General features: G+C 41.9%; 3 protein-coding genes and 1 long non-coding RNA gene across 4 annotated transcripts in view; 2 read left to right on the top strand and 2 right to left on the bottom strand.

Annotated features, from left to right (window-relative positions):
- The first annotated feature begins 137 nt into the window (after window positions 1-137).
- On the top strand, window positions 138-6,356 carry LOC110989872 (non-canonical pre-mRNAs endonuclease FASTKD5, mitochondrial-like). The gene is made up of 7 exons (XM_087137364.1): window positions 138-225; window positions 2,271-3,872; window positions 4,121-4,215; window positions 4,470-4,632; window positions 5,008-5,119; window positions 5,328-5,442; window positions 5,701-6,356. Coding segments are annotated over exons 1-7 (2,172 nt in total). The 5' UTR covers window positions 138-224; the 3' UTR covers window positions 5,785-6,356.
- cfap161 (cilia and flagella associated protein 161) lies at window positions 6,232-12,721 on the bottom strand. Its single transcript, XM_022254574.2, has 7 exons — window positions 12,527-12,721; window positions 11,025-11,114; window positions 9,832-10,073; window positions 9,043-9,127; window positions 8,353-8,511; window positions 7,717-7,790; window positions 6,232-7,477 (listed from the first exon to the last, which is right to left on the bottom strand). The coding sequence occupies exons 1-7, from the start codon at window positions 12,593-12,595 to the stop codon at window positions 7,324-7,326; spliced, it is 873 nt and encodes a 290-aa protein (XP_022110266.1). The 5' UTR covers window positions 12,596-12,721; the 3' UTR covers window positions 6,232-7,323.
- A 1,164-nt stretch (window positions 12,722-13,885) lies between these two features.
- pdzd2 (PDZ domain containing 2) overlaps window positions 13,886-23,701 on the top strand; it is a 68,500-nt gene continuing 58,684 nt past the window's right edge. The window contains exons 1-2 of the mRNA XM_022254561.2: window positions 13,886-14,046; window positions 14,908-15,482. Coding sequence (XP_022110253.2) covers window positions 14,983-15,482 — 500 coding nt within the window. The 5' untranslated portion in view covers window positions 13,886-14,046; window positions 14,908-14,982. The remainder of the gene's footprint in view (window positions 14,047-14,907; window positions 15,483-23,701) is intronic.
- On the bottom strand, window positions 15,497-22,067 carry LOC110989878 (uncharacterized). Its single transcript, XR_002599704.2, has 3 exons — window positions 21,908-22,067; window positions 17,624-17,733; window positions 15,497-17,062 (listed from the first exon to the last, which is right to left on the bottom strand). It is a non-coding gene; the product is annotated as an uncharacterized LOC110989878 (long non-coding RNA).

Below are 23,701 nucleotides of genomic sequence, written 5' to 3'. Positions count from 1 at the left end.
CTTCCTCCCATCAAATAGCGCCCTCTATTAATTTCAAACTTGGGCTTCTTTCTTACTCTAGCGCCCGCTATTGATTGCAAATACTTCTGGCGTTTAATGATCAATAGAGGGCGCTGCTGAGTTTTTCAACAGAGGGCGCTATTTCTCGATTATATTGCATCAATGGCGGCGCACATGTAGGAATTTCGAGACATCTCGGAATTTCGTTACGATATGATGAATGAAGTAAGATTTTTTTTGCTTCAGTACTAAGTTGTACATGTACAATTAATCATTATTCGCTTCCTTGAAAGAGTTCCGTATACTGACGCCGCGCTTGACACCTTGTGCACGAACCCTATGAGACTGGTCTAAATATTTTTGTTTTCTAAACTAGGGGTGCACCACTACAAATAAATTCCCATAGACAGCAGTGATAAATCCCCATACTTCACAAATATTTTAAAAATACTCACAACTCTCACAGGTGTTCAGGCTGCACAGAAAAATGATGTTCCACATGTCCTCTTTCATTTTCCTTTCAATTTTCGGGGGGTTGACCAATGAATTTTTGAGAAATTTCACCAGAAACAGACCACCCCTAAAATGCAGAAAATGTCCCTGTCCAGAAAAGTAGCCATTTTGAAAAACCCTCCCTCGGCAAAATGGCTCAAATAGTGCCACTTTCAAACCCGATTGCATCCAAATTGCTCAGAATTGGAAGCCCCGAGTCCGGCCCAGAGGTCCAGTCTCATATTTCTTCAATTCCCCAGTTCCATGGCTCTCAGGACCCTCTAATGTAGAATATTTTGAGTGTATAACTTTTATTAATGAGCTCGGTGGACATATTTCTGGCCTAATTACGAGGGTGCACCCCTAGGCGGCAGTAGGCCTTGGCATGGTTTTTTAGGCGTAGGCATGATATTAGGGGACTAAAACACAGTGGCTGTTGTTGCGACAGATGTAAAGCTTCTCCCATTTTCTATCATTATGCAGATTTTGGACTTTATTTGATATTTCCCTTTAAGTTTAAAAAAAAGCCTCCGATGAGATAAAATAAAAATGATTCCTACTTAGGCCTATAGGCCTACAATTAGAAACCAACATAAAAAACAATTTGGTATAAAACATGAAATTTAGGCCCCCAAAAATAAAATAGTCCAAGCACAGATTCGAACTCACATGGTTCCAAACCTTCCACCTTCACCACTTGGCCACATGCCACAAGCGTTCAGCGATCCAGGTAATTTTAAAACCGTTGTGGTGATCAGCTACGTCATCGCACTTGGGCAGTTCAGTGCCATAACGATAGAAAATGAGAAATGCGTTACGACTGGCGTAAAGATAGCCACTTTGTTACTAAAATACTAGGGCTAGTGAAAAAAGTAGTACTGTACTAGGGACATGGTCATGTTTGTGGAAAGGACGGCAGACGACAAACCTCACAGTCAACTACATTTACGCTGATACTCAGCAACGTCCACTTGTGGATATAAGTCATGAGAGTTCTGGAAGAAGCCTGGGCATACTCATCATGCTTGCGTCAATAGGCCTAGTATTAGAGTAGTAGTCGTAGTACTAGCCCCATGAATGGGGCCCAGCTACATGGGGCCAAGGTACATGCAGCCACACCCTCAGCCCCACACTCATGTGCGATAAAGAGTTGTCGGAAATCAACCAAATTTATTTTTGAAATTTATTATTTTATGTCCCATTTGGAAGTAGGCCTACCATGCCTACCATAACCCTCCAAACCCCAAAGGAAGCATTCACTGCTGGGTGGCATGTTTTCGCTGCCCATCATTACCGAGATATTTGGAGGAGAATTTTGCTGCTCTGTTTATACATGTCTGAATGGACAGAAGTTGAAAATGTGCCAAGTCGTGTACCCAGCTAGTGTGCAAGTGTCCATTAGTAATCGAACTCACGACCCATTTTTCGGAGCCATAGGCTTGTGCAGGTCATGCCATAACCCACGGCTAAGTTATCAAACTACGGCCGGCAGTAATGCACATTGATATAGAAAATGGCCGTCGGCTCTGTGACATCAAGAGGCAGCCGCAGCCAAGTAAATTCAGTTGTAGCTTGTTATGAGTATGTGGCCCTGAAGAATGGGTCATCAACTATTGCTTGATTCATTAACAAGTCAGCACTTTATTAAAAATGGATGAAGAAAGAGAATGTTTTTGAAAAGTATAAAAATCTTCGGGGTCAGTGTGAAGGTCTCCAAGGACCCTTGGCCGAGTTGAATATGAAATATAATGTAAAATGACATTTCTTTTTATTTTCAGTGCTTATGATAGCAACCAGCAAGATGTTGGCAAAACTGCAATGCGCTGTGGTTCCAAGGACAGTTAAGACTCTAACTCTGCATTTTGGATCAAATGGGTGCAGATGTCTGTGTACTCACCCATTATTCCATTCGACCTTAGCAGGAGCCCCTTTAAGAGCACCATCATTTAATCCATGCAGGAGAATCTCTTGTTCGCCGTCACCCAACAACGGCAAAGCTGACGTGAAAGTTATTCCAAAAATCAACGGAACTAAATGGATATCAAGGACCTTGAAACCCAGGAAAATCAATGCGGCCAGCATTATCGACAGCGTCTTTGAGAAAGGTACATCAGATGCATTGCCCGACGACCCAATCTCACAAGACCAAAAGTTCAAAGACACAAGTGTTCATCTGGACACTATACGGAGGCGAGCATTCCTGTCAGATTCTGTTGCGTATAGGTCATCCAGTCTTGAAATTTTGAAGGATAGAGAGCAGAGTTACAGCAGTGTTGATGAAGGGCGTTTGGAAAGATTGATGGAAGATGTTTCTTCTGGGAAAGCACATTTATCAACGCTTTCGTCCTCCGAAATAATTAACGTCATGAGCAGTTTAAGTCGAGCTCCAGTGACTAAATTGTTTTCAATGTCTGAGTTGTTTCTCTCCAAGATCTTTGAAGTGGCATGCCAAAATATCCACCGGTGCTCAGATGAGGAATTCATCAATGTTCTGATTACACTGTGTAGAATATATCCATCCATACTGTCACTGCAACAATGTGCAGACTTGGAGAATGAATGTAAGAACCGATTAGCCAATTGTGACACGAACACCATGCTCCTGGTCTCTGATTGGTGGATATACATTCAGCGCAAGTCACCCTTCAATCGGTGGATCCTGAGCGCTCTTGACTCCAAGGTGGAGAAGATGACGACTCAGAACATCGTCCAGACTTTCTACGTGATTGGGGAGTGCCAGTGGATCCCTTCGGAGGAGTTCCTGCAGCGGCTGACGGACCTTGCTTATCAGAGCCTGGACAGTCTCTCCTGGAATGAAGTCGGGATCATGTGTAACGCGTACATCAAATCACGCTCCCGCATCCTGTCTCGCCCCATTCAGGTGGCCGTCAGTTCCCGCATCTGTCAGGAGATCAACACCGGGGGCCTGGACCATTACAACCTGGTCACCACCATGCGGTTCATCTCCCGGGGCTACTTCCACAGCTGGAACCTCTTTGAGCAGATTGCCTGCGTCCTGACTCCCCACATCCATGACATGCCATTCCTAGTCCCCCCACACGTCGTGACGGCATTCGCCAAGGTGCGGCACTTCAACCAACCCCTCATGGACACCGTGGCGAGCCGTGACTTGAAGACGGTGGACTCTGTCCGCTTGAAGGATGCCTGGATGCTCGTGTGGTCCTTTTGCAGGTTGAACTATGACCCTCCAAACTCCAAGCACTTCTTGAAGGACCTGATCCACTACTTGGACAGGGCTGAGATTTCGGATCAACCCCATCAATTCATGAAAAGCCTAGTAGCATTAACATTCATCGGAGAGTATCCCTTCAATGCGATCAACACAGCATTCAGTCCCCGAGGCTTGGAGTTGTATGAAGGTGCATTTTTGATTATTTCAAGTGCCACCATTTTTCTCTGAGACAAAAGATTGTATTGACAATTTCTTTCACAGTGTGTCAACATCCTTAAGAATGTTCAGATGAACATCAAGGTTACCTTCCAACAGTTTTTGCAGTTTTTGGGGAGAAGAAGATTTGGGGGGGGGCTGTGTGGATGGGCAGGGCTGCAACGAAAGGCTATTTTAAAAGTGATGTCATCTTTGGTTTATTTTCATTTGCTTTCTCAGTTAAATGCCCAGGGGACATTTACAAGCATCTGTTTGCTCTTGACTGTTCCGTGGCCATTGAGAAACCGGAGTACTCGGGTTACCGGCTACCACAGGTTGGAAAAGTCAATATGTGTTAGTTTTACATGAGTTTGGGGGATGAGGAGCAAGGTATTGTTGTGTGTACATGTATTTTTGATTGCTCACTTGAGACGTGATCTGGTTTCCGTCTTGCTATATAGTTACAGCTTTTTGTATACAAGTTCTGACTGCTGCGTGAAATGGCAACATTTGCCTCTTCAGGTGATTTGTTGTGTTTTTAAGGTGTCCTATTAAACACCAAATTTTGACTTTTTAAATTGTCCTCTAGGAATTCAAGGACAAGTTCTGGCAGAATCCCCACGGCTCCAGAATCGTCCCCTTCGAGAAGATCCGCGGACTACAAGAGGCCGTTGAAGAATTGCAGTGCATTCTGGGAGGAGCTCAGTACCTGAAGGCCCACCCCATCCTGCCCCACATCAGGACCCCTTTAGGTAAGCCATGGTAGGGCCATGAGGGCCATCCGCTCCATGCATGCACTTCCGAGGGCGCTACAGCTCGTCAGGCAAGGCCCACGAATACCCTGCTCACTGAGACACAGTGCTGAATCAATTGACAGCCAGTAGCATGTCTACACAGTCGCGTGAAAATTCTGAATTGAAATAAATTTTCTTGTATTCCATGCTCCTTTTAGTTTGGCTATCAAAAACTCACCTCATAGCTTCCTCAGAACATGTTAGTGAACGACTTAAGGTCATGCCATTCCAAGTCTTTGACAGTCAAGGATGACACTTACTTTTTACACTGGTGCATGTACTGCACTGTTTAACTCAACCCTTCTCTTTGACCCCTGCTCATTTGCATTGCAGATATCGAGGTACATCTGGATGCCTCATCAAATCCGTTACCCCTGGCCTCCAAGCCCGAAAGGTCCCTGGAAGAACTTCTCAGTGAGGCAAACCAAAAAGATGGCATACAAAGGTCAATTTAAATATCCCGTCAGTTCAGGATTTTTTTGTGATGTCTTTGTTCGGCTCTGCGGGATTAGCAGTGCAGAAGAACACACGAGGCTGATAAATCTCTTTTGATAAACAATGGGATGAAATGAAAAAAAGGAGTTGGGCCATATTTGGAGAAAGTTCTGCAAGTTTCTAATTGTTGGTTCACATTCCTCCTTTGCGCATTGCAGGCTGGCGGTGTTGGTCGCTCCAAGTGCCCACTTTCGCCTGCGTTCCAAGGATCTCCTTGGTGTCCATGTCATGAAGAGACGACAGCTCCAGAAGATAGGCTACAGAATAGTTGAGGTCAGTTCAACGAGTCTAACACCCGAAACCCCAATAACCTTGTAACAGCAGTCCTTCTATTTTAATAACATGCAGAAACAGGCAGAAAAATACGATCTTGTTCCCTCTAGTTTTACTCCTTAACTTGACATTTTCAAGAACTGCCTATCTTGTAAAAACTAGTGACACATTTTTTGTACGTCAACTTTCAAGGTGTCAACAACCCAACCTAGTTCTCTAAAATCCCCCAACCCTCTTCTTGTTATATCATTTTTCCAGCTGCCGTACTATGAATGGGAACCATTGCTGAAGGCTTCCAAGTACCACCGCCATGGCTACCTCAAAGCCAAGATGTTTAAATGAAACCCTAAAATCCTACATACCAACAAATGTTCCATTGGATTTGGTTGTTACAGGAAGGCAGGGCTAGCCTTCCTCCATCCTTCCAAAGTCTCTTTGGGTTCAAAATAATTACCTACCCGTTCTCAGACGAGTCACAAGGTCATGAAAACAATTTTCTCCGAAGTCAGTTTATAGTTCTTAACCCGGTGAGTTTAGATGTGAACCTGTTAAGTTTTCAGGTTAATTGTAAGGATTTACTGGTAACCGTATTTTCATGAACGCACGTGACGGAATGAACGCGCACAATAAGGCATAGTGATTGACTATGAATAACGTCCCAGGCAACAAGATCTACAGGTGTCTCTGTAGCTATGTGTGTATCACATTTACCTAGAGCTGTGTAGACACGATTCACTCAATGTAGGACGGCAAACCTACAGATAAAGAACGGCATCCAGTCACAATGTGTTATGACAACAAGCACAGTCAATTTATTTGAAATTTTCTGCAAATAAACATTTTCATTGACAAAAACTAACAAATATGAAGTGGATTCGAGAGGAATATTGTATATAAAAGAACTGTGGACGGAACAGCACTGTTTTTGAAAATAATGCAACTGTTTGAAGACTTCAACTGCTAGAAAAGACTAATGCTGCTCTATGCAACTGTACATTACAATATTTTTCTTAATTCTATTTTTTTAGAGCCACCTTCAATCTTCTGGGTACTTTTGCTTGAATGTCATTCAAAACTTTTGACTGTCAAAAACCATTCTAAAATGTTTCCCAAGGTAGGCCTTTTCTGTGATTTCAGTTGACAAGCATTTTTACATCACAAATAAATACAAATATTATTCAAGTTGTTTCAGGAAAAATCATTCTCTCTGAAGTGCACTGTGCTCAATAGTATGGTAAGCTTATCACATCTGAAGCAAGATATGGGACGCTTTGTGTTGGTCATCGTTTGATCGGAATCTCAGGAATTCTTTACAGACTTCTAGGGGGGATGTGTTAGGTAACAATAGTCTAGAGTGTGTATAGGGATTAGACGTGGGGGGTACCCATCGGCCCCATATCGTGCACGGTATCGCTTATCATCCTGTCAATGTCGTTCTCATACTAGCACTCCACGCTTGTGACAGCAGTAGACATTTGAATATCACTACTGACTAGAACACGGTTCCTCAGTAGTCTGGACCCCACAAGACCATCACAAGATCCCCCATAAGATGAAGGCAAGACCTCCAGTCTGAATTAAGTCACAAGCTGTCACCGCTCACCCTGTTACTTGTGCGTGGTCTTGTGACCTGTATTGTGTTTGGTCTTACGGTCTTCACAAAAATCATTGCAGGTAGTTTTAACTTTCGAGCCTGTTCCTGTCAATGAAGCTTCTTAATATGAAAATACAAAATGTATATACAAAAAAAATCATACAATATACCAGAAATATGTATCTGCTCTCCCTACCCCTCTTCAAAAATGAAACTACCCAGACTGCAAAGCTTTATTGATAAACCCTTGACTGTTCCAATTTTTAGGGGTTGCAAAGTTAGGAGTCTCACTGTTGGGCACCTAAAGGTAATGTGGCAGCAGGATCTGTTGGCTCTGGTGGGTGACCAGTCTGGATGATCCAGTGGTTGATGTCCTTCTCTGCTTTGTGTGAGTCCAGGTCGGTGTAAGCCACGATCTCGTACTCCCGTCCGAAAGGGGTCCTGAAAAACAAAGGGGACCCAAATGATTGAATGTGATCACAATAGAGGGATTACACTTCCTGTTTTTTCAATGGTTCCTTGCCATGTTCAATGAACCATTACGAAGCACCAACTGCAAGGGGTCTATTATCACTCATCCTGATAACCGCAATTTAGTGTAATTTTTCCTTGTTCTACTGGAAACCAATGGAAAATTTAAAACACAGGAACCTTGTTTGAAGATCTCCCTGTTGACTTACCGAACTGTGGCATCGCTGATGACGCACAGGTCTTGATTGGTCTTGCAATGGTTAAAAATGATCTTCTGGTTGGCCTGCAAAATTACATTGAGAAAATGTCACTGGCATTACCCACAGTGCAACTAATCCAACTTTGTAGCTATTTTTTGCCAAAAATCTCTCTAAATTGCCCAAATCCCTCACTGAGGGCCATCTTAATGACACTTTTTAAAGCTCAAAGTTAAATATCCTTCAAAAACCTTCAAATCCCACTTACAACTAACAACGGCTGGACTCTACCTTCCTCAATCCTTCAAAATCTTCCTCAGCCTTGAGGTGGAGTTTGATTTTAATTAAAAAAGAAGAAACCCAGGATTTGATCACAGCAGAGGTGTATCCACTGGTTTTTGGTCCACGGGAGAGGGGCAAGATGGGATTTATTTTCTGAAACCGATTGTGCAAATTTTATCATCAGCATAAGAAACCTCATTCCCCCCAGACAGGTGATAGCGCCCTTTTTAAGTGTCTGCACTTTAATGAAGGGGGAGACATAACTTTTACACCCCTCTCAACTAAATGATAGACTTCCTGTCATCGAGAGGAGGGTGACTTTAGGCTGGAGAAGTTTCAAAAGAAAGGGGTATACAAATAACTCACGGGCACAGGCAGGCCCTCCGTCTCCATGCGGAGCTGGGGGTCAAAGTGCAAGATGCGCCAGTGGATCAGGTAGGTGGCACACTCCTCAAACGTCACCAGCTGCTTGCGAGTCTTCTTGGCCGACTGCTGGAAGGTAGCTATGTCTGACTTCAACTTCAACTGAAAACACAATCCAGAGGTCACGAGAATATGAAGATGCTACTGCAGACAGCTCTGCGGCCGGAGTGACCGGCATTATACGAGCTTAAAAGTTGGAAGGTCGGACATCTTGATCATAGCGGTGTTTTATGCCATTAACAGGCTCAGCTAGGATCAAAAGGTCACGCCCTCTGTAAGTTTAACTCTTCTTCAGGTGCAAAAGAAATTTGTTAATACTGCAAGAGTTTGTAACGTCAGAGATTTGAATTGGCAGGAATTGAGGGGTTGCTTGGAAGGTAAGTCACGGGAATAGCATTCTGGTTGCAGATGTCACAAATATCTCTTGTAAGCTGTTATGGGATTCAGAAAAAAAACAAGGAGCTAAACTTTTGGATGGTTTCCTCTGTCACAAGACTGGCGTCAACTTTCGTCAAGACAACATACTGTCCGACTCAGCTTTAGAAGTACAAGAAACCCTTTGATTTTCAAAGGATATTCTGAAATTTGCCAACACTTGTATTTGTAAACTATTGCTTTGCAAAATCTTCTTACATCGCCTCCAATGCCAGGGAGTGTGCTCAGGCAGAAATGCTGGCCGTAACGAAGTGGGGTTCCCTCTGGAATTCCTGCCTCCACGCTGCATTAAGAGAAAAGAAAGATAAAATCGGGGGTGAGATTGGAGGAGAATGACATATATCCACAAAATAATCAGCAGAGGATTTGAGGGTCCCCACAGCAGCGTATGCATTCATGTTTGCCTTAAGGCACCCATTAAAATAACTACCTCTTGTGATCTAAATCAACTTTGATATGTGAAAACACCCTTTGTTTCCTACATTTTAAAAGACAATGAAAAAAATTGTGAAATTTGAAAAATACTGATAAGAAAACTCCTGACAAATCTCACCCTTGTTAAATCTAATCTTATTAGACTTTAACTGATTACCTGTCAAAGAACTGAACACTTCCTAGGGAGAAGAGTGATTGTTTTGAGCCATGTTTTCTTGGCAACTGTACAGTAGGCGCTAGCATCAGAACATTTTCAGTTTGGCAGAAAGGAATGATTCTGTACGTACTAAGGAGGCTTGTGTGGAACATAAATTCTGAAGTGCTTGAGCTTTAATTTAAGTGTGACCTTTGGACCCGCTAAACTATGCTGAAACAAAAAAGAGGTCTGTCCTTATGTGCATCTTCAATCTGTTATGCAGATAACTAGATATTCATAATCCATCTACAGTGATTGGCAGGTATTCCACTCCCAAATATCCATAAATGCACAGCCTTAAAGTGTTAAGTGTAAATATAACTCAGTGCATTTCTTTATGGGTCGGTTGTACTTACGGAAGTATGACAAATGTGTTCCTTGCACAGGGCATTAGGAGTCGGCTCCCACTGACGTTGCAGGTGCCTTCAAACTGTACCGATTCGTGCATCTTCATCTCAGACATGTTGACGGCCAGCGTGTTGGCCTGTCGGGGTTCCACACCAGGCTGCGTCTTGACCTGGTTGGTGTCAGCCTCATTGCGAAGCATGACACGGTCACCGAAGTGAAGGAATCCATCCAGTGTAACCGATAATTCAGTCTGTACACAGGGAAGGGGTGAGAGGAGGGGATAAATGTATGAAATCCAAGACTTATTTTGACTGAATGAAAAAAAAATGAAAATGCAGAAAAAGAATTCAAATCTTACATGTAATACTAAACCAAAGTCAAATGCTTTACCAAGATATCATTACTTTTAGCTTGATCCTGAAAAAAAAAGTATGCAAGGCAACATGAAAGCTTTGACAGGCCAGTTTAGTAGAGAGTTCAAATGTCCAGTTGTTGGGGATTTTCAACTCATATGCGATGGTATTTGGGTTTGAACTTGACAGGTGCCGTGGCACTTGTATTCCAATAGCTGCAACAGCAAAACACTTAACCACAATTGCCTCTCTCCTCCCAGGAGAAGAAATGGGTTGATTAGCTATCAAACTGTGCTGCTCTTAAGCTGCTGCAGAAAACTCATCTCTAGGCCCAGTGACCAGGGGTAACAATTGTAAGGGCTTGGAGACTTAGGTCATAAAGCACTATACTGGCACGACTTATTAAACAGTAGCAGTAGTAGAAAGCAATTCCAGTGTCAGATTGAAACTTCCAGTGGAGAAAGTGACTCAGAGCAATGTTTTGCCCATTATAAATGGAAAAATTTGCCCAGATTTCCTCGGGGCACAGATGTGATGAGGCCTCTAACATTCCATTTAACCAAGTGAGTCTGAGGTCTCAATTCAAACCTTATAGACCACGCTTGAGGCATAAGATCTGTCTGACTTGTGTGACAAACATGCAATCCTTTTAAGGGGCCCAAAGCAGAACCTATAGAGGAAATGCATACAGGCAGATTGTGGGACTCGGAAGTGGATATTTATTTCCTCCTTCACACTGATTATGAGATGGATTTGCTTGCAAAGAAAACAGCAATCACACTCCCCCATCTAGACAAAATGTCTGGTCCCTCCCCCTTTCAGGAGAGAATCTCGTTTGACACAAGTACCTTTTTGAGTATCGTTTCTTTCAGTCGGGATGATTGCTGAATGGCCAACTCCCCTCTGTCTCGTTTCTCAAGGAAATCTTTCAGTGTGTCCTGTAACAAAGCAATGTGCACATTGTGAAAGGCTGTACTTTACCCTGATTTACTGAGAAGGACGTTTATACATGTCTGTGACTTACAGTGTGGTGGACAAAATATGCACACTGACGAGCACAAGCAATACTTGTATCCTTTCAAGCATTCGTGCACTTGTTAGGCCCCAACTACGGCAGCAGTCCCAACTAACATATAGTTAAAAAGATCCCAAATGTCTATAGAACGTGTTTCAACAATCTCCATGTTCTTGCGGAACACGCCCAACAGAATTCATCCAGAATACGCCAACGTGGCATTTCTTCCAGGAATACAGATTAAAACTATTTTCTGCTAGCATGAGTTACCGACATTAATGAAATAATGTTGGCATGTGTTGTGGCATCCACTGACACTCTTTGCTATATACAGGCCTGCCCAACTGTAGCACTACATGTGGGTCTGTCCCAACTATAGTTTCGACAAATGTCACAGTTGGGGCATAAGAACTCATTCCCACATGTCATTGTGCACGAACATCCAATGTAGTCTTTAGGAGGACACTTCCCAAAATCAGGAGGAAGCCTCAAAGATGGTGTACATTAATGGTCCTTCTTTAAAGTATTCAACACAGCAGGACCTTCAAAGGTTTCAAAATGAAACATTCATTTTTACTTTATTTATTCTTGCTTTTTAAAGACATAGATTTGTTTTTAACAAGAGGGTGTTTCACACATGTTCAGATGATTTTTGCATTTTAGGCCAAGGCCTGATGTTATTATAATAATTTTACAACAACCTAACTCCTGAAATGTTACCAAGAATTAGGCCTAACTTTTAACTATGCTGTGCTAGGCCCTACCCTAGGCCTAAAATCAGTCATGCCCTTGGGCCTAACCAAGTTTCATCAGTTGGAAAGAATTCCATATACTGACAAAGCTAATTTTCCCTTAAGTGATAACGTGCTTAAAAGTGAACTTTAGCTGGGAAATTTCCCAAACATTCACTTAGAAAACACTTAGACCCTAGGTTTTTTCAGGCAAGTCTCATACTGTGTACAGAGGCATCAAATGTTGTGCTAGGCCTAACTCTTTTTTTTTAATTTTCCATTAGTTAATTTAAAGTAGGCCGAGGCATGCTTGCTTTATGCTAGGCCGGCCTGTGGAGTAAATGGGATTGGGAGTTGACAGAATCTCCGATAAAAAGGAATGAACTAGAGACAATGGGCGTATACACCTCTGCACTTTTTGTGCCTACTAATAATAGTGCGATTATGGGCCTACCAGCAAGTTTTGTGAGCGTAATGGCTAAGCCCCATCATGCCATAAAAATGAAATTCTCACCCACATCGACACAGCATTCACAAACAGGACGATAAGCAAACTGCTGTCAGTGCTGATAAAACTTAAAAGTAATATTATTACACAACCTACCTCCTCAAGACAAATATCTTCAATCCAGTTTGCAACTCGCACGGACGGATTGTATGTTCTTACACTCATTTTGGTTTGAGATTTTATTTGGATCTAATGTGATGATACGAATCGGGGGAAACCGGAAGAGTAAGTACACAAAATGATAAACAGTACGGCCGACCGACGACTTCCCTAGCAACTTTGTAAATAATCGGTGGTGCGCATGCTCTCGCGCGTCTACCAATGTCTGCGCTCCAAACTGTAAACGACATTCTGAACAGTTGCGGAATAGTCTATGGCACCCGACTAATCTTCTCAAAGTATGGGGGAACTGAAATACCAAACTCTGTAGTGGAGTTCAGGTCATAGAATAGTCCGTTTGTTCATAAAATTAAATTGTAACTTGAATATAAAAAATGACCAGAAATGTTTTCCTTGAAAACCTACGAATTTTTGTAGTCAAAATACGATTTTTTTGTTGTTCCATTATTTTATTAACATTTACTTCCCCGCAGTAAAACCAAACAAAACCCTCTAGCTCTCTTCCAAAAAAATCAACGAAACACCGACTAGTTCATTTTGCTACACAACCTTTACTTTTTCCATGGAGGTGCTTTTTCTAAAATAAGGTCGTGATTGCCCCAACCACAGAGGAAGGAAAAGACACTGAATGCGACACTGAATGCAGAAAATACATAACTCACTGTACATTCTCGGGAACTTCCATACATTATTGAGTAACATAAGTAAGGGCAAATAATTTTACCCCTTTAAATTTGCTGTGCGCTAACTGTTCGTAATGCATGACGTCATGCCGACAGCGAGAATGTTTGCATTGAAGATGCAACAGCTGGCCACGCCCACCCCGCCCAACTTAACACGGCCATGACACGAGTACGCGTCATACCCAACACAGGCACCAGGAACAGGAGCTATATGCTTGGAATAAAGGCAAATTCTAAATTTCATTTCAAGGTGAAACTTAACTGGGTAGGGCTGTTGAATGAGCAAGACCAATGAATCATATTCCTCTATGATCATTTCGAACAGATTAAAGTGTTTTTTATAACCATAGCGCCCTCTATTATAATTTAAATGCCGTTAAATTCACAACGTAGGCGCAGCGATTAAACTCTTGAGGGATAGGGTATATCTCCATAATATTCAATTGGCCTAACATTCAAAAATTTGTGTTTTAAAGGGGGATTGAATAAAAGGAACATTATACTCAAAAGAAGGACCCGCAATAGCATACACTGGGCTGTCACTGTCAGTTGAATTGCGAATTCAAATAACGGGTGAAGTTTCCCCCTCCGTTTATAATGGTTGAATCTGACAACGGTGCGTAACCGGCTGTACACAACTGACTGATTGAATGAGCGAGGCAGGTGAATTTGCACACGTTGTACATCTATAACATTAACAGTATGCAGTTAAGTTCGTATCAATGGGGTGGTTGTTCGGAACAATGTAATCTCACGGATTCTTTGCTAATTATTAACTTTCTCGAAGTCCTGATGTAATACGCCATTGTCATAGTGAGTATACATTTTATGATCTCCATTGGCGCAATTTAATTTAATATAAGTGTGTACATGTGTTCAAAACCCTGGTTAATAATAAATATTGAACTGGGTGTCTCTGCGACAGGCCTTGTCAATATCATGTATGCGTCATCTGGTCATCGCTCTTTCATACATTCCAAATATTGTAAGAACTGAAGAACATCACTCATTCACATTTAACCTCCATCATCCATGTCCTCAATGTTTATTGTGTCATTAAATGAGGAAAATGTTTGAGTATTTTTGAAACCATGATGCATGTAAATACCAGCTGAAGTCGACTAGCTTAGGGCCTAAAACTCACTAGGCACGCTAGGTCAAAATGGCTAAAATAGAAAAAGTGTCTCGCCAAAGAGTGACGTGTGTAATCATATTTTAATACATGTACATGGTATGATGCTTTACACACGATCTACATATTAATGGTGGACTTTGACTCTAATGCGGACATGTGGGTAAAATTATGTGAACAATTTAAACAGTAGTTGTGTGCTTGTACATGTACGAACATGTAAATACTAAATGATTATATGCGTGAGCTCCACATGCCATTAATTTCTAGAAATTTGTACCATATCAACCTTTTGCTGATTGAGCATACAATTGTGGCATTTGCACAGACATTTTGAAAGGTACAACTGCTGGTATTCAGTATTGTGTAGGATTATTCAGCCTTGTCAAATTTCTTCAGCACATGTGTTTTCTCATGTACATTAACTACATAGTTTTTGTGCATTCCAGTTTTTTGAATTTTTGTCACCGCATTGGTGTTTTGTTTATGGAGGATTATTATGGCTTGACATCATAGTTTCTTCTTTTGTGTATTTTGTTTAGAATCATTGCCTAATGTGTGCCACATGAACGCACGCACCATTGCTGAAAGTTATCCGTGGCAATCCCCAATCTCCAATGCCTATCAGCGAGGAAAACGCGGCCAGATCGCTGCGCCTCCTGACCGAATTTCGGGATGCTGCTGGCAGCAGCGCTCAACAGCAGGAAGATGTCCAGCGCAGTATCGACATCCTTAGCGCATACCTCAACAGCATTCTCCCAGCGGCTACGTCCGTCGCTGCTGGTCGGGAAGGGCTGGGAAGGTTTGCAGGGGATGGCGATCGCAACAGGGAGGAGATCAAGGTCTTTGCTTTTCAGTCGCCCCCAGCCCCAAAGAGCACCTTAGACTTTGGCGTGGTTCTGCAGCACGGCGCTGCGGCACCAGCCACACTTCAGCGCCAGCAGAGACTTGAACCTACCGCAGCTGTTCTCCTGAATGGCAAGGCTTTGGGGAACATACGCATTGCTGCCATTGCCCCAGGGTCATTTGTGCAACAGGATGGACAGTTGAAAGTTGGGGATGAGATCATTGAGATAAACGGACACCTGATGGAGCGATGCTCCACAGAACGAGCAAGGTAAGGCAGAGACACTCTTGCAACTATAGTGTACTTGTAAATTCAGACTGAGGAAATTAATCACTGATGTCCTCACTAGAGGAATGGGAAACAAAATACAGTGTTCTTGATTGTTTAAATCAGTAAGCAAATGTGGATTGCAGATTATATCTCTTCAGATCACAGATTAATAGGACTTATTCACAGGGATGCCATTCTGGATCATGTTCCTGAATTTATTGTATTCAGTGTAATCTGTCAAAGAGATTAGTGCCAGACTAGGTCAGTTCCATGCTTCGCTTTCAGTTTTTCAGTGTTGCTAAAAATGTTTAGATATAACGAACCACACATTTGTAATGAGTCATTATTGTAAATGAAATTTACTTAAAATTCTTCCATTGCTTTCATGTTGATTCATAGGTTTCCCCAAAATAAAGCAGTTGACCTTGCTTTCACATGAGTACCTCGATGTCCAATGTGTGAACACAGTTAATTACAATTGTTTGGAAATCTTGACTCTTTATGTTTGCGCTTTTGTTGCCAACGTTTCAAAGGTTATGTGAGTAAAATATTTCCATTCTACGTGCAGGTATTTACAGCTGCATTTCACATCAGAAGAGAGACAATTTATCCAAACTTTCCTAATATTTTCCTGGTAGAAACAAAGTGACACAGTTTTGGTAGAACTCAATCCCCATGTATGTACAGTACGCACACAGTGGCTGACCTCTTATCACTTTCTTCGTACACAATCTTCTAAAACCCCTGGCAGATTTGCCAGGATTTGAGGGGATTATGGCTTTATACCCCAGTGCTCTGTCTTTGCAGTCCAACTTTCAATTTGGTCAGCGCATCAATTTCTAAAAGCCATTCCCGAAATACTGGACATGTACATAGCGTGTATTAAAGTAGGTCATTTCTGTGGTTCACAATAAAGTGGTATTGATCACTGCGTCTTTTGTGTGTACATTGGAACCCGTGCATTGGGTCTTTGTGTTCACGCTTGTTCAAGTGCGATGATTGAACTAAACTCATCAAACAACAACAAAAGTCTTTGTTGGGCAGCAGCACACAATTGCTCACTTTTCAAACAAGCTCAAAGGTCGGAGAATTTCAGCAATGCTTCACCCGTCGTAGGAGTTGAGTTTTTATCAATGCTTGTAAGTTGCAATCCCACTGATTTAGCTGCAGTACTTGTATGTACATGTACATGTAGGCTATTGCAGAGCCTCGGTGATGGCAGCCAATATATGATGTTGTAAATTTATTTATTTTAAATTTAGGATGCAGGGACATGTAACTTAGAGGAAAGAATGGGGAAAAGTTTACCCCATGTACATTTCACATCACAAGTATATCAATTTCTTTCATGACAACTGTGCAGGTCATTTTCCAACATCTGCATTTCATGTACTTTGGCCAAGGTGTGCACTATATACTCCGACAAGTTGGCATCTTTCGATTATAAAGTCAAGTGATATCATACTGGTACATGTGTGCTATATGAGGAATATCCAGCCCTTCAGATGTCAAACACCGGACAACATTTCCCTCAGAATTCTCAGAAATCCACAGCGAGCCTTGCCTGTAGTGTTTCCCGCCTGCGGGGGAAAAAAAAAGAAAAAAAAAAAGGACAGATGGTTTGTGATAACTTCTCCACTGGATAATTGAATTGGCTCTCTATTTCCCTTAGCTTTTCTTAATGGGTGGTACGCACAGGAACAAGTGAGAACAGGGGGATGTTTGGAATTACCGCACTGTCATAACCAGGGGCTAATTGCCACCATATCGCTCTCCTTTAGAGGTGAAGAGCTCAACTTTCCACAGAAGAGATCATTAAAATGCTCTCTTTCAATTGTGCACAATTCTACGAAGTATGAAGTTTGACACACATTGCACATGCATGCTTATTAATATCGGGCCCAAGGTTTTCAGGAAGGGTGTTACCATGGTTTAATTCCATGTCTTGATTCTGAAATCTACCATTTATTATTTTAATGCAATGCCTGGTTAATGTACATGTATTTTGAATAAATTCCGGTTTGCTGATCATCCCAATCTTAGATGTTCATGTAGAGTCTACACAGTGTGAAACATGGGGTCATTGTTTTGTTTGCGGCAGTTATGTAAATGATACATAAATTTACAGTAAAAATCCTTACAGCGCTCATTATACATGTACAACAGCTGAATACTGTGGATTCATCTTGGTGCAGCCACGGACCATTTGGTGCAGCTAACTGCACCGGTAGCTGTTTGGTATTCCTCCATTCTGAGTAAGAACGGAAACATAAATTTTGAAATTATACTGTGCATACAGTACCATCCATGTACATGTATGGCAGCGAAAGTCTCAGTTTGCAATTGAGTCTCAAGCATTTTGCAACAAATAGAAGTTTGAAAAAAATAAACAAATCAGGGACTAGTTACAAACAGCCATGATGCTGAGTCAATATTCCTACCATACGGGAGTACATTGACATGTACATACATGTATATTTTGCCACAGCTGTGCTCATGACAATAAATTATGTTAATTTTTCGCGATAACTGATGCACTATGGAGTGTATTCCATGAGGTTCAAATTACAAGCAACTCCAAGAATCACTTTTGAGGCCAGGAAAGGTCAACCCCTCCTGCTGTGTCAAGGTTGAATGCCAGTATTGGCCATCACCATGGCAACCACAGCATTCCTTTATGGCTGTTCCAGCAAAGGTCAGGGCTCAAAGGGTTGACCTGTCCATCGGTCAAGGTGCAGTGAGCTTTGGGTCAAATATTTCATGCTATCGCAGGCATGGATCTTTGGAAGGGTGATATTATCATTGGCTTTTACTTTGGACCACTGTATAGCACTTAACGCATGGTTGTGTTACAGACATGTACATGTACTGTACATGTAAGCATAGTGCAGTACAGTAGCATTCATGACTAGAGGTAATGTACAGTTTTACCAGTAGGAAGACTAGAAAAGCAGGTTAGAAGTACTGTACATGTATTAACCCATACCCTTCCCCAGTCTACCCAAAATATGAACACTTGTAAGGGCAAAAGCAGTTTACTGGTTCCATTTTTTAAAATTTCCTGAGGGCAGCCTAAGACTTTTCCTACCCCTTCCTCTACATTGCCAGACGTTATTTTCTGTTACAGGTTTTTTTTTCATTTTGTTTTTTACTTATCTTTAAAATTTTATCATTCCATGTCATTACACATCTCTTCACTACCGGTAATTGCTTCCAAAAACAGTGTTGTTTTTTCTGAAGTCCAGCTCACAAAAACCATGTTTTTGGCATATACTGTACCAGTTTTTTTTTTTGGGGGGGAGTTCAAATGAACTCATTGATAATTGCAGCAGAGACTTCCTGGTACTGGGTAACTTTTGGGGATTTTACCAAAATACTGTTGTGGCACCATATGTGTGGAAACCTTCTCTTTTACGAAGGTCACGTCTGCTAGGCTGTCAGTGTTTGGTGGATTGAAGGGGTACTTTATCCAGTAAACCGTGTTGACTCATGTAAATAGTATGTGGGAATGACAACAGCCATGGGAATTTTTTTGTGTGTGATCATGGAATTTTTCTTGTTTGGTGCCCCTGTGGGGGTCCTTGTTGCCTCATGTGGTGGGTTGGGTAGTGGGCTTGTTCATGCAGCTGCTGAAAAGTTCTATAATTCTTGATGCACTACGCAATCCGGGAGAACCAGGAACGAGGAGTGCTAGCTTGCGTGGTTATAAATAAATTGTGTAACTTGCGTTGATGTCTGGAAAGTACATCTTTCAGTAACCCCCAATACCGGTAGGTTGAGTGGAATTACAGTTATGTACATGCTAGTATATGAATGTGGAAAAGCTTCTTTGTACTGAGCTTACCAAATCTCTACATTTAGCGTTGCTTCTGAAGGTATGTACTGGTGCAGTACCAGTTCATGGATGTTTGCCTAATGTAACAACTGGTCAAATGTAAATAATGGTAGATAGCGTTTGTACATGTAATGTGTGGTAGTGACTGACACTCTCCCCTCTTTGGAAATCTGACCAAACCCTGTATCATGTAATATTGATGTATCATGTAATATTGTTGGGGAAGGAGAGAATATTAAGCATCCATGGGGTGCATTTAATAATACACACTTGTGTTCATCTTTGGCAACACTACCTGTACTTCAAATATATGTACTAGAATTGACATCAGGGGGTAAGATAACTGTGTACATGTACATGTACGTGGTTGAAATGAGTGGTCATTTGGATACATCAGGACCATTTGAGACTTTAATGAACTTACAGTATAAAACGTAAGGAGAAAAGTGAATATTCAACATCGAAGCATGCATGCTGATCAATATGTTGTATCCATGGCAACTGTGAACTAAAATAGGCCTACATGTACGTGTACCCACATGTACGTGTCTGCACTCAGAGAACATCTGCTGTTGAATCAATCTGTTGTACATGTAGCTTTGGGTGTCGGCATTTTCTGCTCTAGATAAGTGACAGTCTTGAGACAATTTTGAAACTCTATGCATCATGCATATATGTACATGTACATGTATGTACCGGTAGATGGGGGATGTACATGTACCTGTATGTGGTTTGCTTGAATGTACATGTACAGGAGTACTAGTTCATAAATATAGTTTTATTTGTAAAAGCTGCCGAACGCTTCATTAAATCGTGGGTTAAAATCGTATGTTCTTCAGTTGTTCACTCCAGTAGACCGTGATACTTCTTCATTGATCCCTAAACATGCTTAGGAATTTTTGACCCTCCGTACCCCCAAACCCACTCAGTTTTAGGTTGATAAGTATGCATGTTGTGAGCATTTCAAGAAACTTTAGAAGTAGGTACATCATGTATTTTACAATTTTCTGACCTTACCAAACAGACATAAGAAACAAGTGCAAGCACAATGATAATGAATTAATGGGATGTGTCATCTCAGTTCCACGCCCTGATTGTCCTAGAGATTTTGCCGCTATCTTTCAGGACCACAACTCGGCCTTGCGCCACTTTAAGGCCGGTCAGTTCAATGTGGCCCATCAATTGTGGGTTTGAATTTGTATAGCTGACTAGTGCGAGAGTACATGCAGACTGTGTTGTACGAGGAAATCACCAGATCCCTGCACTGCCCTTTCCTGTCTCCAGTCATTAACAGCAGCCAGAGATAAGAATGAAAGAAAAGAGAAGAGTTTGGGCCGTCAATTGAGTCTCCTTTGCTGTAGTCAGGATTCGTCAGTCCCTCTCCTCCCAACTTATAGAATCACTGGCTAGTGGGCTTGACTTCTGTGTTGTTACTCGTGAAGCACTTGAATGTGTACCAGGTATTTGTCAGAGTACATGTATATTACCAGTACATGTACATGAATTTTAAAAAGTTACCCGTCTGTGCTATCAGTTGTCAATATTTTCATCGTTTTACAGATGCTGATAGGATGTAGGATTAAAACAAAACAAAAATTGGCATAAACCGATTGAACAAATCAAATAAGGTTCAGTCAGTTGGAATTTTCTCATCAAGTTTCACTTTGTTGAGAACTGCACCATCATTGTTGGTCGAAAGTGGTCGCAAGAAAGGAAATTACACAGGAAGTTATCATTTCAACGAGCCACTACAGAACTCATTGAAACTGACAGTTACTACACACACACAGTGCACGCACCAACTTCTGTTTGAATGTACTCGTGAGGGATATGCCAACACAGTAGGCCTGTTGGCTATCTGGAATACATGGAGTTAGACAACAATTACTGTAAGTTGGTGATAAGTATCATGACTTTCTGATCATTCAATCCTTCCATTTTTCAGTGAGAGTTGTTTGTACATACCGGTATGCCCCGGTCGGAAACTGCCCAAAGTCCCTCAATTTATTAAATTTATGTAGACAATGTACCGATACAGTTGCACATGCACTTGGTCCAAATCCAGGCTGCATACATGTATTGAATATTACAAGCAGCTACCATATGGTAGTACTGTATGTTGAAAACATTCATCAACGATGGACTTGAGGGCAGTGCAAAAAAAGAACTACCATACATGTTTCTACAATACCATGTCCATGTACGTACCTGCACATGTGGCTTATTTCATATGGAGATACATGTGCATGTGTGTGAACCAGTTTGGTTTCAAGCTGGCGCCGTGAGGATCCATGGCCCCAGTGGCATTCGAGGGATGGCCCAGACTCCCATTTTCATCACCAGCAGAGGAGTTTCATGTACGTACTTACACCCATGCAGAGCCAGCCACTGTTTTTCAAAGGGGTTTGTTCCGAACAAAGACCAGTTTTGTTGACATCAGTAAGATGGCTGTGATCTACTAGTACAGTGGCAGAGGTTCAGCTGTTCGAAACAAGCTTTTGGGGGGCAGATCGACGCTCATGGTCTGTGGAATTGGGCTATTCGTGTTCACCAACACCGATTAAGATCCCTCTTTAGGTTTTATACTCACCAGCTGCATAATCCACTGTAGACATGAGCCATTAGACACAATGACACACTGAAAAGGCACTGAAGATGTCACTCAGCTGACAAAAACTAGAGCCCAGTGACTGTTGGACCATTATCTCCCCACTTGAATTTGTGCCTGAACTATGCCCAAGTTGAATTTTAATCTAGAGTTTTTTTCTTTTACTTTAAAACTGTTGAACTTAGAAACTGAAGTGTTTGCTTGACCTTTGATTCCATTGATGTGATTCTTGTATTGGATGATTTCATGCCGTGTAATTTGAGTTGTGTCGCCCATACTTGCTGGATCAGGACTGTGGTTGATTTCCCTTGTGGGAACAAATAACGTGAACGTTGACAAGCACTGAAGTTGTCCACAGTGGACAGGATCTGATGTACAGTACATGTAGGTATCGTCTGCCGAAGTATCTCAGCAGTGTTTTAATCAGAGCTTGTTTCTGAGGCTCTAGAAGGTATAATGCTTTAGGAGTTGTTGACAGAAGGATTTGTGTTGGCGTGGTTACTCTGAACGAGTTTTGGGATGAGTGTTTGGACACATACAAAGTACATGTACCAGTAGCTGCAATGCCAGAGTGCAGGAAATGAAGACATTGCAAATGGGCTCAGCCAGATCCAAGAACCTTTGGCATAAATGGCACTTTTTATCAGATTGACTCATAATGCCAAGTCATAATCAAACATGTCAGAACCAAATTTGCAGACTGCTTTTTTTCTCAGGCTTCAGTCCTATGAAATGACGTCACTTTTTATTTTAGTTATAACCAGTGACATGTGGAAAAGAACTCAGTTTACATGTATAAGATCTGACGGTATGATGTCATGTTCCCGTAGGTACTGTGACGACTGTGCACTGTGCCAAGATCAGGCCAATGTTTGCAATAGACAGGTATTTGGTCAAAAATTGTGTGCTTTAGGGCCTAACTGAAAACCAATCCGTTTGGCTTGTTTTCATGCGAAATATTCTTCATCAAGCAGTTAGGGCGTTCCAGCCAGCAAATTCAGACTTGTCCCTACTTGTCTGGCTGACATCAGATGAAAATGTGGTCTTGCACATGAACCCCTGGGTGTACAGGAACGTGTACAAGTGTATGTATCTCATTTTTGTGCTTAGTGCTTCTAAAGAGTTTAGCAGTCTGAGCCCTTTGTAGATTGAGTATGCACTGTACATACAAGGTGTTTTCTTGTAAACATACATTTACATATAGGGGAACAACTCGGGGTTGCTTTCCACTTTTAATGGCAAATCTTGCCATGTTTTTGTAGGGGGGGAGGGATGATTGGCAAATGCTAGTGCCTTCCACATTAAAGTGGAACACCCTTCTGGTTGTTTTTCACTCAGCCACGGTATTAAATGTATGTACTTGGATGTGAATGCAGTTGTTCAGTGATTTTGACTGGCAGAGGACAGCCTCGCCATCAATGGCCCGATGCGACCCACTTGACGTGATTGAGTTGTACATGTACCTCAGAAATCACACAGTGCTTTCCTGTCAGTTATTTAGTATACATGTACGTGCATGTATGTATTGGCCCTCCAGAGTGTGGCCTGCCCATCAAGAAGGTGACCCGAGAACAGGGAAGACTGCCATTTACGTCACGCTTAATGTCGGCTGAAGGATGGAAGGAAATTAAGAGTCATTGGAAAATGTTGAAGTTCCCTTGCCAGTCAGGTCCAAACGGGGAAACATCCTAATAACATGAAATGGGGACTCAATCGTGACCCCCCTTTCCCTGACTGGCATCAACATACCCATGTTTGTTCTGCACGTGCCAGTAC

Source organism: Acanthaster planci, linkage group LG05 (assembly GCF_054643075.1).
Source record: "Acanthaster planci isolate LZ-2023a linkage group LG05, COTS_SCS, whole genome shotgun sequence".
Lineage (NCBI taxonomy): Eukaryota > Metazoa > Echinodermata > Asteroidea > Valvatida > Acanthasteridae > Acanthaster > Acanthaster planci.
The sequence above is the reverse complement of the archived record's forward strand: the minus strand, read 5'-3'. Positions and strand labels throughout refer to the sequence as shown.